Genomic DNA, 20,606 nt, shown 5'->3' with positions numbered 1-20,606 from the left:
AAAAAATTTTAATTACGTGTATAAAATAGAGAACATTTCGTTTTCTGTTTGTCAGCTTTTTTTTTTTAATTTGCCATTGATTATTTTTTGTAATAGAAAACCAAATTTACGAAAACTCTGTGCGAAAAACGTGTAAGGTTAAAATATTACGTATTTTTCGACGAATAATAACGATATGTTCGCTGATGTACAATGAGAATTTAGAAAACAGCTTGAGGATCGTACGAAGTATACATTGTGTAAAGCACGAGCGATGAGCTACAAAAAGATGGAGCTGCAACGCTGCTGTTACACGAGAGCGCATCGGATTTCTTGCCTGGCGACGAGTAACGACGCGGATGCAAAAGCGCGTCACGGAAATCGATGGACGCCAGTCCGAGCGCGTCGTTTTTCTCATCCGTGGACGGCCGACAGATATTAATTCCCAGCAGCTGTCTTCTCCCGGCAATCCTGGTTCTTTTCCTTTCTAGAAACCGCAGGACTTGTTTTGACCTATTCTGACCTGCTGTTAATTAATTTCGCAAGGGACGCGAAAGATCCTCGCTCACGGGAGTGTCGTTGAAGAAATATGCGGTCAATTCTTTTGACAGCTCTTGTATTATTGTGTCAACGTAGTCGGCACGCCGCGCCGCCCGAGGGTAAAGGCCGATTATAAAGTCGCAACATTGACAACGTATCCGTAATGGTAGAGGGCGATTGACGCGTTTTAATTTACTTCGATCAACGCGGCTCGATAAAACCGTCAAGGCGTCACCCGCGCAAAATGGATGGCGGGCGCAAATACCGAAAAAAGAGAATGGACCGCGGGGACAGGGGAGAACTAACGAATTGACAGCTACGATCAGCTCTCGCGGTGGACGATGACATACGACTCTCAAATGAGCTTACCGTGACTTGCACGTGAGATTCCATTTGTGAAGATCTACGCGAAGAGCAAAATATTTCTAAGCAAATTTAAAAAAAAAAAAAGCAGAAAGGAGCAAATCTCGGAGTAAGAGTACTATAGTTGTAATGCAATAACTTTTTTATTAGTTAATTAACTTTACTAATATGAAGAATAATGTTTTAGATCTTTACTTTTTTTTTTGCTTTGTCAGTTCTTACACGTAACAAATTGAAATCAAAATTGTTCTACATAGTGAGATTAAAACAAATAATAAATTAATAATTATAACAAGAGATCATATAAAATTTTAACACACTTATAATATGTACGAAATATTTCAAAATTATATTATAGATTCATTATATTTGAAAGCAAAATGGATATCGTATGATAACACACGAAAATACATCACGAATAATTAAGGATGTTTTGTACAATATCAGCTAAAAGTATCAGCCAAAAAATCAATTAAAACAAGTCAATATCAATCAATGTCAACTAAAAAAAAATTCGGTCGTATATACGCTCTGCAATCAATTGTAAAAAATAAAAGAACAAATAATTTGGTTTACCATGGTTTACGTAGCGCCATATTTTGCTACAATTTTAGATAAATAAACTTAAGTAAGTGAATTCATATAGATTTTTGCACAAATATTTATCAGTTTTATTAATATAGACACATATACAAAATTTGATTTAATTCGTAATGCTATTTTCTCAATAAATTTGCAAATAAGTACTACAAACGTGATTTTATGTAAAAATCAAAGTAAACAAAAAAATTAAATAACTTTTTTAACTAATAAGAGAATTGTGCTCAAATTTGATACAATCACCCAGACTTAATGATAGAATAATCTATAAATTTATATATTTTTGGTAATGCTATGACATATACGTCCTTAATCCTCTAAAGTTGACGGAGAACGTTGAATTCGTTTAATTATGTACTTTATGTTACATCTGCAAATTTGAATTATTATTATTATTAAAATAAATTTAGTTATTAAAATATTAAATTGATTCATGTATATTTTTTTATACGAGTTATATCATTATGGTTCTTGAAATTAATTAGTGAATTACTTTTAGTCGACATAAATTAAATGAGTCTTACAGATTCAGCATCAATAACTGTGTGACAGATTTTGGCATTAGCTGCAGAGGATTAATTCGTATCTTTTAATATTTTTCTAGTATAATTTTCACACAATGTATGCAAAGTGGGATTGATTATATAAATGAAAAAGAGAGCAACGTCTAGATTATAAAAACACATGTTGATAAAAGTTATCTTGCTTGAGAAAGAAACGGTGAGAAATAAAGATTCCGCCAGCTATAACGAAGTCAAAATGCCGATTTATCAAAGTATGCTGAATACGGCGTCGTTCTTCTGCGTTGTCGGTTTAATTCAAACTTATTCAATTAAAGCCGATCGGAGTTAGCACGAGGGAATCTCTAAGTCGCATCGAGAAGGCAATAACTCTATATCTGTCGTCTTTATCTTCTTTTCTTTCATCGACTTTTGTTTTTGGCAATAACAACTAGGAACGTACTTTGGCTCCTTCCATGCTTTTGTCTATTTCCTGACTTCTCTGAAGGCGTCTTTTCGGCGGTCGTCCTTCTCTCCTCTCCCTCACAATCTTATTATTTCTCGCAAACTTTGTAGATCGACATCTGGGTATCTACTGTTACAACCGGACTTTTCCATCTCGTGGAATTTTTATGACTTGCAAAGAGTTATATCTGAAATGGGGATTGTCAATCACCGAGAGATAACAGATCTCTTGAATTACTTCATATGTTTGTAACATTTTTCGATAATATATATAAAAATAATAATAATAGATACGATATCTAAAAAATTATAAATAATAATAAATATATATCTACATAATGTAAAAAATATTTATACTCCAATTATATTACCATATAAGGTTTTATTAATATTTTTTCAATTTTATAAATAGAGTATAGTGAATTTTCAATCGATCTCGATATTTCAATCAATTTAATATCTAATTAAAAAAACAATAGGAACAGAAACGCGTCATCTTTATCTTTCCATCAAACTTGGTAAATTTTAGCAGTCATTTTCATGTTCTTGCGAGCAACAGTATAAAACTAGTATTTATTCGTGCTCCAAAACTAAAATTCGACTTCATATTTTGATACGAAAATTAGACGGTCCAGTTTCTTAAGAATTTTAGAAAGCTATATGTTTTTACTTTTTCTCCTGTCTTTTCCTGTCAGCGGATTTACGTAAGAAAGAAACGAGTACAGGGCGAATGTTTGTTTACTCCGATACGGTTCTTGTTAAAATAACTTTATAGAACAGAATCAGCAACAACGAGTTTTCTCTTCCACACAACGCCTCTCGAATATTCCATGATTTTCAATTCTTCTTTTCATACGGGAGAGCACTTTCGTTTCAGCTGCAGGGCGCCACACCCGTTTACGATATCGTCATATGAGATCTTCGAGGGGATTAAAGTGCTTCTTGTAATATCATAGATAATGTGTATGTATAATATACTTGTCAGCTGGAAATTCTCGATCGCTCATAGTGCTACATAAGCGAAAAATGGAGAGCGTTTCAGAGAACTGTTATTCGCTGTTCTAACATGTTAATATGAACAAACGGCGCGCCAGAATATTGCAGATTTTAATACCGCAATACAACACAACAGCGTTATTTTTTACGAGAGAGAAACTATCGATTTTGTACGCATTAAAAATTTAGAAGGGATGGATTGGAAAATTCGGAGTAATATATTCTGTATTTCTCAACCTTCATGTGATTCAATTTTAAGCGGATAGAAACCTTTCATGAAAAATATAAACGCATAAAGGATATCCGCTTCTTTCAAATGTTCCCGTATACGAAGCCTCCCCGAAGATCCGGCTAAACTTTCACGGTTTCTGTACGTCAGAATTGATACCATTCGTAGTGAACCGATAATATTCGTCGATTTAATACTCTGACATTCGCTCTGTGTAGAAACTCAATTGTACCTAACAGGGGTATTGCGTCGGAGACCTGGGGCAAAGTTTCGGCGACGAGGTTCAGGAACACCGTCAGCGATAGCAAGATGGTCACTCCTGAAACAGTCGTAGCCCACCTGTGCTCAATGATCCGTACTCGTTCGTCGCATCCGTTCGTGGACGGCGTCGACGACCGCACCCTCCTCAAGGAAGACACGGTCGCCGATTGACGACCGCTCGTCCTTTCTCCCTGTCGATCGTGTCGGCGATCGTCGACGAAGAGAAATCGACCGAGGCTGAACCGTATCGAGCCAACAGTTTCCACCGGTGAGAACGAGGATTTATCTTTGCAAACGCGATTCGAGCGCAATGGAAATCGTGCGCGGGCATGGAGAAAAAAGATAAAAAAAAAACAAAAGGAGGATATTTTTCGACCTGTGGCAGTCGATCGTAAGCCGGGGAAAGTTTCGCAACTGCGCCTCGTCTCAGTGGAATTGTCGACGGAAATCTCGCGGGAGCAGTACCTCCTTGCCGTTTTATCGGCGATGTTTTCTCGATAATCTCGGAACAAACCGACCACTCTGCTGTCCCGAAGGGTTCAGCTCCGTCCGAAATTCGTTCTGCCTCGCTTTGCTCGACCTCGAGTACGAGTTGAGATCGAGCTACGGGTATCTCGTTAAAGATAAACAGTCCACGGTGTGTACTTACAAGCTTACAAGCTTACAATGCAAATTCACGTATACGCATACGAAAGAACGAATTGCAATGACGTGGCGTTGGCATTTAAATGCTAATTGGTTACTTTCGAGCCAGCTCGAGAACACACACGATACATTTTCAGTTGCGTCAACTAAGTCTAATTAGTGTTCATATCTTGTAAAATTATAACTTTAGATATAATAGAGTTAAGAAAATTAATTCATTAAGAAGATGATTTAATTATACATATATGGAACCGTAACACGACCAAACAACTATATTAAATAAAATGAATATGCTGTTATTAAAAACAGTGTGGTATTTACATAAAGCCATGAAGAACGTTGTTAAAAAGTTAATTCTCCACAATGTAGTTTCTCGCCAAGTTTTTTTTTCCATCGTCGTCGAAATGGTTTAACAGAGTGTTGATAAATTTTAAAAATAAAAAAAAAATTTTTAATTATAATACCTTTATTTTTGTAAAGGAATGAATAAATAGCTTCAGATTGATATAATAAATTTATCTTTGATTTTGTTTACCTTTTCACAATCTTGTTTCCATAAAAACACAACAAAAACGTTGTTTTCCTTTCGGTTGACTCGATGGCATGACAAAATTGCGAGTTACACGAATGAATCACAGGAGAATGATAGCATTCAATCAATTTTTATTTATCGACCAAATCGCGGGCCTGGAACGGTGGACACTTCCGTTTCGAGGACGAACCGCACGAGTATGGACCCGTGGGAGGATGGAATTTCGATTTAGCGAACTCCAACGCGCTTGTATCCTGCACGGACTCACGTGCCTTGGACGGCTTTGCCATCCGGCTAACATCAGGCTGGAACGTTCACCCTCGGAAAATTGTTCTCCATTGTACGAGAATGCGATGTCCGACCCCTTCTCGAACGAGTTGCTACAACGCACAACTAGTTCTTTGACTTCGACTATCGCATTGTTGTGAAATCCAACAGCGAAATCCGCTACGAAAGTAGAGGGCTTATAAGTTGATTGCTATATGATTTTATTATGATTTCAACTCGTAACAAGGAATTTCGTAAAAGTCAAACAGCGACAAAGGTATTTCAGAAAAAATGAAATATTTTAGAAAAAAATTATGCTTAAAAGTTATGGCATTTTAAAGAATATAATGTTTAAAAAAATCAAAGATTCTCTCGATATAATATAACGTGAGAACTGCAATATTTCAGATCGTAAAGTGATGGAGATATATTCGTATAATAATTCGAAGATGAGAAAAGTCAGCATGTTTACATAGAACAGAGACTACTTGAGGAAACGGGAAAATTATTCATTGGCACTGACGTCAAGTTAAAAGGAAAACGCGAGAAAATGTTCATTCGATAGTACTATGATGGACTGAAGTTCCTCTTAGGATAGCGAATTAGAATACATTTTTCTTAAACTCGTAAACATGCCAGAAGGGCGTTAAAGCGTACACGCGCATGGAAATGGAAGGGAAATATTTTTGGTTATATTTTCGAGCGATTTCATGGTTGAGAATATTGTATATATCTCAAGTGGCGATCGTGCCTGTGTTAGTACAGGAGCTTGTTCATGTACGAGAATTTATATCGTATTCTCTGTAATACAAGCAGCAGTTTTTGCAAACATACATATTCCATTAAATAAAGCTTTAACTTTTCTTAGAAGCAGTTTTATGTATGATGTAGTGAGTGAAATTTATATCTAAGGAGAATTTCAAAATTGTTTCGAAAAAAGAAAGGAACCCATCATCGACGAAATGTAGGAAAGGTCTTTATTTAAAATGACTTTGAGAAATTATTGTGAAAAGTTAATTAAAACTCTGGGGCATAAAAATTTCGGAGCAACGTTTATATTTCCTTCTTTCAAAGATAATTATCGTTACTTATTATAATTAGTAAGTAAATATTGAACCATGTGCTAGATTTTCTTCCTTCTCTTTTGATGACGATATCGTTATTAATTTTTTTACATATCATCAAAAAGAATTTTCGTCAAGGAACGAATCGTTCGACGACGATGTCGCGATGTCAATGCGAAATTATTATAAGTCGGAGCACTATGAATTTACTTTGAGAGGCAATTTTTCAGATCGGGCGAGACTCGAGTATGGCAGAAAAATGAAAACGGAAAAGACTGAAGAAAAACGTGAAGTCGTTTCAACGCTTCATCTTTGCCCTTCGCCTCACTCTTGGAAAGAGGAATAAATTTGGTACCATTCTTTCTTTTTCTTCCCTCTAATAAGATCGCATTTACTCAAATCTCTTTTTTTCGTTTCAACTGTCACGAAACTTTTCATCATAATGTCGTTTGGTATTGTCGGACGGCATTATTATAACTCGGCGGGCTATGAATTTATTATGAGAAAGATAATACTACTGTGGTATAGACATACGAAACTTTGACATTAAAAGAGACCGAAGATCGAGAACGAAAGAGAAGGTTGAGAGAAAATAAAGTGTCGCTCGGTAGCCGACGTAAAATTTCGTCGATGGCCGATTTCTTCTAGCTCTCTTGGAATATGGGTGACTCGATACGACAGAAGCAGGGAGGTTTCGAGGTGACGGTTATCGCAAGTTTTGTCGAAGTTTCCTACTGAAGGAAAAGAAAGAGAGAGAGAGCAAAGAAATAAAAGCGAAGATGAAAAGCAGCCGATCGCGTATCGCCAAGTGAAAAAAGTTCCCACGTCCGAGATTCAGAACGCGTGGCGACATGTGGGGTGTAACTCGGATAGTGATGTCTATCGATTACTCTCGTCGAATAATTCTCCAAAAAGTCACGCGAAGAATAAGCATAAGAATAACTTGATTATTCTAAAATAAAATTCTAAAATTTAATTGAGATTGTAGAAATATGGATCACGAAAATTTTGAGGATATACACGATAGTTGGTAAAAATTGTTATTTATTTTATATAAGTCAGATCACTTTTATTAAATTATCGTAAAGAAATAGCGTAAACATAAAATTATCATTAAAAAATATTTTTATTGTATTTTTATTAACATCAATTTTATTTTATCACGCAATAAAAGCAACGACATGTATTTCAATCTATAAATATTTTAATATTTTAATATTATTTTAATATTATTTAATATTTAATTTATTTTCATATTATGTAATGAATATCGCACAATTCCATTCTTTATCCGTTAATCGATGAGACTAATAATGCATGATAAAATTAGTGAGAAAGGAGTTTTAAATTCGAGGGGCAGAATATGTTGCGAAATTCGATAAAACATGCCATATGTAGGCGTCAGGAATGTACAACAACGAATGTTATTGATACTAATTGATCGATTAATTAGTTTGTGCATGAGCAAGAGCGATCATAATTAATGCAATCAGAAATCCACGGGCGGTATAATCTATCGAGTGTCTATTAGCTTTGCGTGCGAATCTATTCAGCATCGCTTCATAGAGATTAGAATAGTATACGGTGATTATCGATACGAAGCGAAATAACGCGTGAGTAATTAAAAATCATGTATTGTGATACATCGCGAGCGGTAATTGCCAAATTGACGTACGAGCGACGCCATTTCCTTTTTGCGCGGAAACACGACGTCATTGTTCCGATACCAATCTCGATCGAAATCGAGCAACGATAAATCCGCTAAACTAGTCACCAGACATCCCATTTTCCAGCTTCCAAGCTCTCTTTTTCAAAGCAAAAGTTCGCGCCAATACCTTCTCGTTTTTAATCAGAACGTCTTCTTTTTCCTGCAATATTCAATAAAGATAATTTTGAGTGAAATATCGACAGCAAATCGTATTCGATGTAGTTCGCAAATAAATTAATTTCCTGCATTATTGTTGTATTGTGAATTTTTCTCAGAAAATGTAAAAAAAATTGACGGTATGGCAATCAGAAGAAAATATATTCTCTGTTAAGCATATGTCGCGTGATCCTGTGCTAAACTCTTACCGCGTTTGCTATATATCTCTCGAGCGTAGCTAAATCGACTTATCGACACCGTCGTATTAATCAAGGCATTAAACCTTGGCCGCGTTATACGTCGCTTCCGCGAGACGTAAAATCGTATACCTCCTCTGATTGGTTTCCCAGCGCCGTTAGACTTCGCCGAAGTGCTCGTAAATGATTAAACTACGAGACTCTACATTATTCCGGCGATTAACGAACCAGCCGCCGCCAATTAGAACCGATCGTTCGGTGGTGCATTACGAAATCGCGCACTAGGTTTAACGCTTCCGTTAAAACGAACGAGGCTAGACGGAGATCTATTATTCCGGAGACGAACGAGACGTGCCGAAATCCAGCGTGATGAAAAACGGTAATCCGCGCGCTGTGCCCAAACGTGAGCCGGAAACTGAACGGAGACTTTGCCGATCCCGCCGTGCAATCGCGGGCCTGATCCCCTAGTTCCTTCCTATTAATTCAATTAGGCCGTCGCAACGCTTGTGGGATGGCACGTGGTAGTCGTGGTACGCTCTGGCACCGAAGTAGAACCGCAGAAAATAATCCAGAGCCGTTCTCGTTAACCGGCTTACCGAATTATATCGTGCTACTGAGTCGAGTAATGGAAGATATCGCGTCTTTCTCAAAGTAGCGGGAGAATCTTTCTTTGATAAAGTGCGGATGAACGCGGATAAAGTTTGTACCGATTGAATAACGTGAACGATCTAATCTGCGTTATAACTAGGATATCATATTCAAGTTTACGTTAATTAGACTCATTCGTGTTAATCACCTGTTCATTGCAGTACTGATAAATTATTTTCGGAAAATAATTCACTTCTCCAGAACGTCCAGCTTTTGTTTATGTATGATGACTAATGAGAGTTTAAGCTCTGAACTTTAAAGCAGCTTAAATATTTTATCGTCAAGCGGAAAATAGGTTTTGTTTTGTTTTAGCGCTCAAGTTGGCACACTACAGATAATTTGGAATGTTTTCTGTAAACATGGTCATCGATTCAAAACTGATCCTGGGCAGAATCCTATTTGCATCTAATTAGATCCTATCTGAGATGTTTCCATGGAAACGTCACTGTTCACCTATTTTCAGCCATGAATGCGCACTTATTGACTGTGTAGAGGTTGATATTGATTGTCACTTCAATAGTTTCTATGATCATTCGGGATGTCCAGCGATTGTCCATTGTTGCATCATTAGTCTATTTGATTATCTAAGATGCCACGAATATATCCGTTATTCGAATATCTTTTCAACCATCATGAGTTTAGTACATAAAGATACACTAAATATATTATTAATCAGAATAATAACCATTTTTATAAAAGGCTGCTATAAAATTATTAACAGCATGTCATTCTGTTTATCTAAATAACTAATTTATTTTACATTGTGGAAAATTAATCAACGTTAGTATACAGTATTGATAAACTTTCAAAGATATCTCTTTTTTCGTATGCATATTTATACACTATTATTATACATTGTATATTATTATATTTATTGGAATATTCATTAAAAGATTGAGGTAATATGAAAGTATTTTAAAATAAGAATCGTGTGGTTTTCCTAAGCTGGCTCATATATTTGACTCTCTCAGTTTTTAACTCGATACCACCGTAACACTGTGACCTTTCTTGCTTCTTCCGACTTGTTCTCATACACGCGCAACTTTAAGATACTTTTACGTTCGCGATGCAATCATCGACGACTCGGGATCAGCCCCGTGGCTAGGGAAAATCGGTTTTTCTTCCCCACGCGTGACCGAGGATCTTCTTGGATCGAGCGGACTTACCTTACGCTTCCAGGCTGGAATGGAGGAAAGAAGGGATGGAAAAGACACAAAAGACTTGATTATATATACGTAGTATACACATAAGGCCCCGTAAGCTCTGTAGTCGCCCGCGTCGCCTAGCATCGTGTCTCTCGCTCTGGTGAATCAAGAAACGTGCTCATGTAAAAAGTCGTTCATTTCGGCGAGAGATTTGGGAGGGAAAAGGTAGGACGCGTGCCGCACACTACGAAGAATGAAACGATTTTCTCTCTCTCGAGTTTCTTCTAGCGTTCTTCCGTTTCTCCTGCGCGGAGTGGAAAAGAAACATGTATATTAGAGTACACGCTTAGAAAGTAATATTAGTATTTCGATGTAAAGGGACAATAATTGGATGGCGCAATATAATTTTTACTGGAAAAGATGTAGGAAAGATCGAGATCACGAATGGAAGATGGGGATTAAGAAATATTTTTTGGTTTTCAGACGAAAGCCGCATTCAATTATTGGATAAAAATAAATATTAGGTGAAATCCCTCTTCGATTACATGGATATGCGTAGTCAGTAAAATCAAGTCGATCAATCTAACGAATGATCAAAGTTTCTCGAAGTTTGGTCTTGAACACAAGTCGCAATTAAGCGACCGATGTTTCGATTCTTCGGAATCCATGGAGTGTTCCTCAGGATCGTTTCTCATTCCTCGTCTCTCTCAGCTCATCGATCAAGCTACAAATGATCGAACGATCTTTTTTGCCGTCGTTTTCGATATGTAACAAGGATTCCGCGGAGTGTGGAGTACGATACTTACCGGGATGTTTCGGATTCGAGAGAGAATGGCGCTGGGAAAGAGCGCTTCTTAAAGAAAAAATTGCCAACACAAGAAGACGCTTCTTGGGGAAGCTGATGGAGTCTCGCATCATAAGAAAGCATTAATGAATGCACTAGTGGTCAATCGACTAACCGATTGACCGATCGATCGCTGTCCTCGCTCCAAGAGAACTCGGTGTGCTGTCGATACAAAGTCGTCGCACCTGAGCATTACACGTACGCACCGCCATTACGCGATGCGGTCGGCGAGCAGCCGCTATCAGTAACCATGCAGCCACTAACGCCTACGAAAACGCTTCGAATCTGACCACAGACCGGATTGCAGGGAGACAATTAGCCGAACCGCCCTGAATCACGAGACAGGACGTGAACGAGCGATTTGCGATCCTACCTCTAAATTACAAGACGAGACAGCAGCAGCATAGGATCCGAAGAGGGATCTTGTAACCAAACTCCCAACTAACCCGAATTGTGCAGTATCGATAAGAACGACTTGTTGTGTAATACTCTCTAATCTGAGATTTTCGTACGACCGTCACTCTCCTATCTCGTACCACGCGTCAAGATGACTCCTATCCTCTGGCTTGGCATTAATTTAATCGCGCTCTCGCGCAGGGATGAACGCGCATATTTGCAAAGTCGATCCCCTGGCAGAAACGTCGTCTGGGAAAGCGCGGAGTAAGCCGAACAAGCGAAATGGAGTTCGCCTGCCTGCGCGATTTTCCACGTTTATCTATATTCGTACAGGCACGAGGGAATCGATTATTCTGCGTCCGATAGCTTCTTCGGGAGAGGGAAAGAGAGAGAGAGAGAGACAGAGAGAGAAAGAGAGAGGAGTAGACCCCGCCTATGTTCCACTCTGAGTACTTCGAAGCATGGAACTATGAAAACATGATTGTCATAACGGAATAACTAACGAAGCGAATCTGAGAGCAAATAATGAGACAACATGTCGAGAGACGATCGAACTAGAACATCGAACAATATAAGCTTAATAGTTGCTTAAGAATATCGATTAATAGTCCTCGAGGAGTCGAGGATACTTGTAATTTTGAGACTCAATTTGTAGCTTGTAGTATTTCCATAGCAACATATTTGAGTATAGAACTATATTTTAAATTGTTTTAAAAAATGATAATATTCATAGCTTATAGTTTCAAATAATTTTATTTACAATAGAATTTCATTTAAAGCTTAACCATGTTGGCTAACAAGATAGAATGTTGTCTGATTTAAAAGTTCATGGATTTTATATTTCATTGAATCCATGGCATTACCGCTATGATGATGAAATTTCTGTTAATATTTTCGACAGCACTGTCAGGGGATTTGTCGAGAATATCGCTTTACGGTCGCATTGAATTTACATTAGTCGAGTTCACTCGATAATGTACTGCTAGATAATGCGTTCTGGGCGGCTAGCATAAGACCTGAGCTCAGAATTAGGATGCGCATTGATACTGGTCTATTTTTGCTTTGTTCGATAATCGATATCCATTAATGAAGTTGACTAAAGCCATAAAGGAAGAGTTAATGTTTCAAACAAAGCAAAGTATATTCATGTTGCGAACATATAAATTTTTATGGTAATTTCACTAATAATAACCGTTAATTTAAAAAACGCACAACAAGATTTACAATTTGACTTTCCACCTTCGTCGATTAAACTTAGACTAGTATAAAAATACAAAAAGAGAAATTTTTGCCTCAATCAAATTTAATAAGCAATTATAATAAAACTTAAATCAATAAGAATAAATCAAATAAGAGAAAAAATCCTATTTTTGATCAAAGCCGATCTTACTAAACACGTTATCTTGAAAAATTGCCTCACTAGTTACTGCAAAGTATATTTCCACACGCTTGGTGAACAAATTGGTAAGACGCTTATTTCAGAAATTCGAGAGTTCCAGATCCAAATCTTAGCTGGTGATAGAGGTAATAGTTTTCGCAATAAATTCTTTACAGTATTTTAAAATTGACGCGATAAATGTAATTTATGATGTTATTTCCACAACTTCAATTTATGATTACGTTTCAAATCCGATAAATCAAATCAACGTGAAGTTTATAGAATTATAAAAAAATGTATTTGCAATTCTGCATGTAAATATTATTAAACACTAAGATTTATTTTTACGAAAAAGATTCTTTCTCTTATTTAATTTATTAAATTTAATATCAAAATTTGATAGTAAATGATCTACTACGCTATCTGTATTATAAATAATCTTGTCTGTCATTTTAATTACTAAATTTTAGCAACACAATTTTCACAAGAGTGATCTCATTTTATTTATCAACAATAACGATAATAATTGTGCTGATATTCATAATAACTATTTGTATGGGATAATTTCTTCAAAAATGTTTTATTCGTGACAGAAACGGTTTCTCGGTCGACTACTGCCTACATCGATCAACGTGAGGTTCATACGTACAGCGACATATCCGATATTTTGGAAACTTTTGATATCGTCCGTTTTTGCATCCAACTTCGAGATGCAATATCGTTGGTCCCAGATACGTGTGATAGAAATTGAAATTTGCATTGCTCGCTGCGCGTCTTCTTCGGAATCGCGTCGAATAAATGGAACGCCCGAACGATTCGCACAATACGGATAATGCTGAGTTAACGAAGATACATGAGTCGTAAAATCGCACCGCTGCAAGTGCGCGAAACGATGGCGACAAAAGTTTTCTACTTTGCATTAAAATCGCTCGGTAATAATATTCTAATTAGAAAGTTTCTCAACAGCCGCTAAATGGACAATTAATGACGCGCAATATCGGTATATCGATGCTATATCGATGCTATATCGTAACCTGCAATCGTTATATGCACGGATGCAAGTAAAGTTTTAATTAAACGTTTCGTATTTTAATGCAAAGCGCCATGGAATATACTTATCCTTATAACTCACCCGAAAAGCTAAATGTACAGTTTCATTCGAAAAAGTCCCAACGGTGAGAAACTTCATAATTTAGAGTGAAAGATGATTTGCCAGCTGCAGAAGTTCAAAGCATTTAATGTTATATATATATCGTGGTACGAAGGCTATTAATAAAAAAATATTAATTAAAAATTATCTGTCAACAGTCAAAAAGTAAAAAGATATGTTATCTATTTAAAACACGTTTTAATCTTTTTTTAGAATCATTCAACTCAAATGTATTTTTTTTTTGTGTAAAATGTTTTTTATCAAATTTTCCTATACATATAAATTATACGTCATAATGTATTAAGTATAGACTTTAATTTTATCTTAACAAATTCTTTAACGAATTTGGAACTTATTAGAAATTTTGATGATGAAAGCACTGAAATTAAACTCAAATTTTTTAAGACACTATATGTGCTCATTATGACGAACAAAAGGACTCTTTTTAAATGCATGGGCATTCTTTCGTTTCGAGATACGTTTGTTTGTCGCGCGTCTTATATTTCTTTCAAAACCCGAGGCATGAGCTAGAAACAATTATGCGACAGCACGTTGAGCGATTTCAAGGAGTCGTGTTGCTGAAGACTGCAACGATCTTAAAAATGCATTGCCTTGTTCGGTAGTGTGAAGAGCGTTAAAAACTCGATCTGCGAGATAAACATAACTTATGATGGGTACGTGCTATCATCGCCACGCGGACGCGATATCGGCACATCAGAAGACGACGGGATATACAGCAGCCATGCTGTATAGTAATACAGTAGCTGCCCTCGTACAATCGCCTTCGACGTAGTTGACGGGGCCCTTTCCACTCGGCTGTTCAGCGTGGCAGCCGTTACATAAATTTGCATGGTGCACGGCAATGATCGGTCTTGAGGTTTACAAAGCGGACCTGGGTTCGTCGACCGCATCAACTTTCCGTCTCTATGCTATTTTCTTGTCACCGTTATGGATTATCCTGTCGATTTAAACGACTTGTGTAATGCTCTGGGCGCGAGATTGAAATTACAAAGCTGTCGCCTACGATTTTTCGGATCGATTTAACTAACAGCTTAACTCTAAACTCGGTTAATGTTAGGAATAAATTACGAAAGGATCTCGCACAAAACCTGCGTTTTTGGGTCTCGGCGAAATTGAAGTTGACTTAACAGTAGTATGTTTTTGATTCACTAATCAAAAGTTTTCTTAGGCAAAATCATTGTAAAGGAACAGATTTTGCTGTGGTATCGTTTGAAAGTTGTTATTTCAGGTCTAATTGAACTAAAAAGTACCTTTAGCTACTAAACTATTCATTTTTCAGTAGCTGTACCTTAATGCTTTTACACACGGGATAATGAGATAAATCAGCTGATACAGATGTAAAGAAAATATTTAGTTGTTTAAAAAATATATGTAATTTATAAGTATATATATTGCAAATTGCGTAATATTTTTGAAAAACAACTATGTATTTTCTCTACATCCCATTATTCTGTGTATAAAGGTATGTATAAAAAATAAATAGTTTATTAGAGAGATAGAAACCTTTTAGTCTGATTAAATCCAAAGTAATAACATTCAAATGGTGTTAAATGTAAAACAGTAAAATCTGCCCATTTTCTTTTTTTATGGTTTTGCTTAAGAAAAGACAAAAACTGTACTACAATTTAAGCTAATTTCACTAACAATAAGAAAAGTAATTTGTACGCAGTTTTTTTCCTTAAAGCTATTCTATAAACGAAATCGATTAAATCCAACATAAAATAATTAGAGGAGAAAATGTTCATGTAAAAAGTAACTATTTATTGCTCATTTATATATGAAATAATGATTAGGATTGGATGGTACTCGAGAAATTTATTTTAAGATATTTTAAATTACATGTCGAACGTCAAATGCAAAACCATGTATGCAATTTTCAAATTGAATATATTCCAAGGAATCAAGATTTTATCTCAAATATGAAATGAAAAAATGAACAAAATTAATATAATATTGGAATATAACCGATATAACGTTATAAGCATTAAACGTGCATTCAGAAGTCACAATACGAGTAGAATTAGAAGCGCGTAGTTAAAAGTTTATCGCATTAATCATTTATATTAAAGAAATATTTTTGATATTAAAATCTTTTGATCGTTTATATTAAGATATGTGGAAAAAAATGAAATTTGTGGAATAAAGAATTATTTGAAGAAAAACAGTAAAAATGGAGACGCAATAATTCAACGTCATTTATGCAAAATATGCAATTTCTTGGATCGTTACCGTTGAAACATTGTTTTGCGGCTTATTTGTGACACGGATGTCGTAATTCCGCCGATCTTCGAGCGTTTAATGAAATTCGCGAACTATGCTTATGCGATGGTATTCATGACAATTAATAATAAAGCGCACTAGCTAATTTTGCTATAATACATTATATTATGATTTTCGATAATCAGGATTACATGCGAGGTATAATATTTTGTGAGATAATTAGAAACGTTTTATTTTACTTTATATCCTTGTTTATGTATTTTGTTCTCGTCACGCTTGAACGATTTGTAAAAATGTCGTTTTACAACGAGCATACATCGGCTGTGTTTCAGTTTACTTCCTGTGTGCATTGCGAATTTTCGTTGTTTCAATTGGCGCTGCATTTCACCCACGATGTCGAATACAGACGTGTGCGAAAGCATATTTGAGAGACAACTGTGCGATTTTACCAAAAAAATCCCGACACGAGACGCTATCCGATCGTCAGCTATGAGCGGCTGAACGTCATATTTCGCAACCGGTGAGCATTAATCGCGCGGGACAGCCGTCATAAAGAGAGCCACAGAGTTATTCATCTGTCCATTTCGGAGCAGTTATAGAACGCCTCTCACATAGCACAGGCGGGTGATTTAAATGACGAAATCATCCACTCGATAGAGAATGATTGAGATTATCCGAGACATATTGTCTTGATTTATTTCCACGATAGGAAATTCCATCGTTCATTATAGAAAATAAGAATGGACTAGGATGAACTTTTTGCGAAAAAATATTTGACTCATGTTAAATGAAAGACTTGCACAAATAAAGATATGATATTATAATAAGTAAATGTTCTGTGATAGTTCTCTCTCTATCTCATTCAAATATATTTTATTGTAAAGTAAAAATACTTCAGGGAAAGATACTTATTTCAAAATCATAACAATGTCTTGTATTTTAATATAATATGTTCTATTACTATGTATTTTTTTAAATTTCTGCTCTCTTTTAATTAAATTAAAAATAATTTTATTTTAAATTTATAAAAATGCTCTTCACATTTTTTATATTATAATTTTATTTATAAGAAGCGATCCAAGATGTATTTAACTTTGACTACAATAATCATCAAAAAATTTGGTAACCCGAAATGAAAATTTTTTACTAATAATTTTACAATCTGTACAATTTGTGCAATTTGTGCTACGAGGTTCTAAACTGTAAAGTTTTGAACTTTTCTCTACCAATTGTTGCAAGACAAAAGTTCATTTACATTCTGTACTTCAAATAGTACTTTAGAACTTAACTGTAATTTTCATAAATATGCAATGTAAAAAAATCTAGTTGCATTAATTGGAATGCTGGTTGAAAATCTGAACAAATCAGAATTTTCTGGTTGAATTTATATAATATTATAATACTAGTTGAAATAACTAGAATTTTTGCATGATCGGAATCTTCTGCTTCATTTTCAATACGAACATTTTCTCAATAATTGTTAATAAAAAATGTATTATATTTTCCTACAGAATCTAAATGTTTTATCTATATTGTTACAAATTCCAAACTTCAAGAATCATTTATTCTCTAGATAATAACTGAATACGACTAAGGGTGGAAAGTCATTATATTGCTAACGTTGATAGCAATCTTGAACTTTTACATGTCATCTCGATTATACAATTCATCGAGCAGTCAGGAACAAGTACGTAATTAGCAGTCCGTGCTGCCAAGTGCCTCGTGTTAAATTAGCGATTTCATTCAAGTATCTCCGGTCACAACTTGCGGAAGCAGTTGGCAACTTCCTGCCTTCCTGTGCTGGAAGGAAGGAAAGAAGCAATTGTTTCCATGAGCATAATGAGAAAGGACGATCAACCGATGAATTTGTAATTACGATGATAGCGCAAATATTTTTACTAAACATGCCAGAGTACCTGTTGCCAGTTCATCAAACTTGTAGATTGCTCGCTGAAGTAGTGCTTTTTATGTGTGCAAGATCGCAACAGAAAAGAAGTAACAAGCCATTAAGCGGAGAACATAATATATATATATATATATATATATATATATATATATATGAAATGAGAATCGTTAAATTCTTAAATCCATTAAATAAATCTCATCTGTCCTCAATGCCTATTGAAAATCATAATAGCGATTAAAGTCGATACCTCACTCCTTTCATTAAAGACCCCTTCAAATTTTGCTCGATACAAAGCGAGATAGCTAACGAATTGGTTATATGAGACTAAAGCATTCCTTGAACGCTGATTAGAAACTAATTTCCTTGCACTCAGATATCACTGATTAAAGAAAATGTAGAAATAAGTTCAAAGATTTTGACTTTCAGAAAATCGTTAATGAGCATTTTCTCTCACTTTCTCTCTCTCTCTCTCTCTCTCTCTCTCTCTCTCTTTCTCTCTCTTCTTGTTGTCTTGAACCAAGTAGAGATTTTTTACAACAAGATGTAAATCTCCAGGACACTTTTGACTGTTGAAGAAATGCAACAGCAGAATAGACCCTTTTTAAATAGCTTTGAAAAGGGTGGAAAAGGTCATTTTGTGGGAGCGAAATAGCATCTAAACGAATTTGCGTCCAGTGCCGCTCTCATGAGGATTTGTTTTAAGATGCATCGCACGGCGCATTTATCTTAGCCATGGACTTTAATTAAAGTTTCTTTCCCTAAGGAAAGAAAGCACATAATAATAACGCTTTCCCATGTGTATTGCATTGAGTATACACATGTATAGATGTGTGTAGGGGAATACTCTTTTTTTCCTCTTCTTCTTCCTCCCGTTGAACAATAGAACCAGCTTCTGAAAATCGATCGATTCTTCTTGCATCGCGCTTCGTCGCATAGAACGACGTTTGCTGCAATCTGTTGCTTTAACTCTAATTAGGTTGAAATACGCTTAATCAAATTTCCTTTTCTGTTATGGCTAGAAATGTAATTTAAAAATGGATGAAAATATCAATTAGAATTAAACCAGTTAATTTAATCAAAGCTAAAATTTAAAGTTAAAATTTGAAGTTAAAATTAAAAGGATAAAAATATATATCACTTGCAATTTATTTTGATATTTTTTGAGTAAACATCATCATTTAAAAAATCTCTCAAATTATATGAATTCTAGATTTATATCCGTGTTTCATTTTGTAAATTTTATTTGTTCGCGATTAGGAACTTAGGAACTACGCAATTAAATGCAACAGTGCTTTTTTTTAATTTAACCTATGCGTTGAGAGTGCTTTGCATTATACACTAAAAATATGTGCCGCCGTTCAGCAGAAATAAATCCCTAAAATAATTTAGCATGATTTCAACGTGATCTCAACGGCTTCCATCGTTCGTATATTGCGAGTTAATAATTATTCTTGATATTTTTCTTTTGAACGGTATTGAACATTTTTATGCTGCAGGATTATCAGGATTATACGTTTCATTGTTGTTCAATCGCTTTATCACGAGGCTTATGTAAGTGTCATAAAAGACTGAAAAATTCATTTAAAAAATTTGTAAACATTAAATTAAATTTATAGTGTTATGTTTATGACGTTATATCTAGCTTTTGCACATTATAGAATATTTTCCGTTGAATTAAAAAACACAAAATAATACGACACATTACATTTAATTTAAGACTGTTTTGCGACTTTTTGGGCGGTTAGCACGCTGTTTATTGAAGGAGAATACTAAACAGATTTATATAAATAGACATTTGTGTGTAAGACACTTAAATGGGAAACATGATATACAATAGTATATGTGGTTCTACGAAAAAAGATCTCAAAGTCTAGAATATTATATAAAAGAAGAAATCAAAAAACGGAATTCATTCTACACGGATATTGCTTGGAAACATTCAGGACACGTCACAGGAACTAAACGAATTAACTCGATATTACAAGAATTAAAGATGTGATGTCTTTTGTATCTTAATCGCGCGTTTCATATCAACGCTATCTTATATACAGTAGAACTAAATATTTTAAAAGATTTTAAAGTATAAGTTCTTTATATAAATTCAAGACAATAACTTTATGAGATTGTATGTCGAAAACGGCTAGTTTCAAAAATATAGGGTGTCAAATTTGAAAGAAAAATTGCCTTTCTTCCTAAAAATTTTGAAATCTTTGAACTTATATATAATAAAGTTTCATCAAAATATAAATCAAGTAATTTTCTAAATTTTGTGAGAAAAACGAAATTTTCCCTTCAACTTGAATTTGTATGAGAAATCATCCCCTAAAATATTTTTGACTTAGTATCCATTCTGTATATGGCGTATTATATATATATATATATATATATATATTATA

General features: G+C 35.1%; 1 protein-coding gene across 1 annotated transcript in view; it reads right to left on the bottom strand.

The window, feature by feature from the left end:
- nAChRalpha6 (nicotinic acetylcholine receptor alpha6) overlaps nucleotides 1-20,606 on the bottom strand; it is a 253,207-nt gene that overhangs the window by 51,754 nt on the left and 180,847 nt on the right. The window contains exon 10 of the mRNA XM_018543183.1: nucleotides 3,905-3,991. Coding sequence (XP_018398685.1) covers nucleotides 3,905-3,991 — 87 coding nt within the window. The remainder of the gene's footprint in view (nucleotides 1-3,904; nucleotides 3,992-20,606) is intronic.

The sequence above is a fragment of the Cyphomyrmex costatus genome, unplaced genomic scaffold, assembly GCF_001594065.2.
Source record: "Cyphomyrmex costatus isolate MS0001 unplaced genomic scaffold, Ccosl1.0 scaffold112, whole genome shotgun sequence".
NCBI classification, from domain to species: Eukaryota; Metazoa; Arthropoda; class Insecta; order Hymenoptera; family Formicidae; genus Cyphomyrmex; species Cyphomyrmex costatus.
This window is presented reverse-complemented; position numbering and strand designations above follow the sequence as displayed.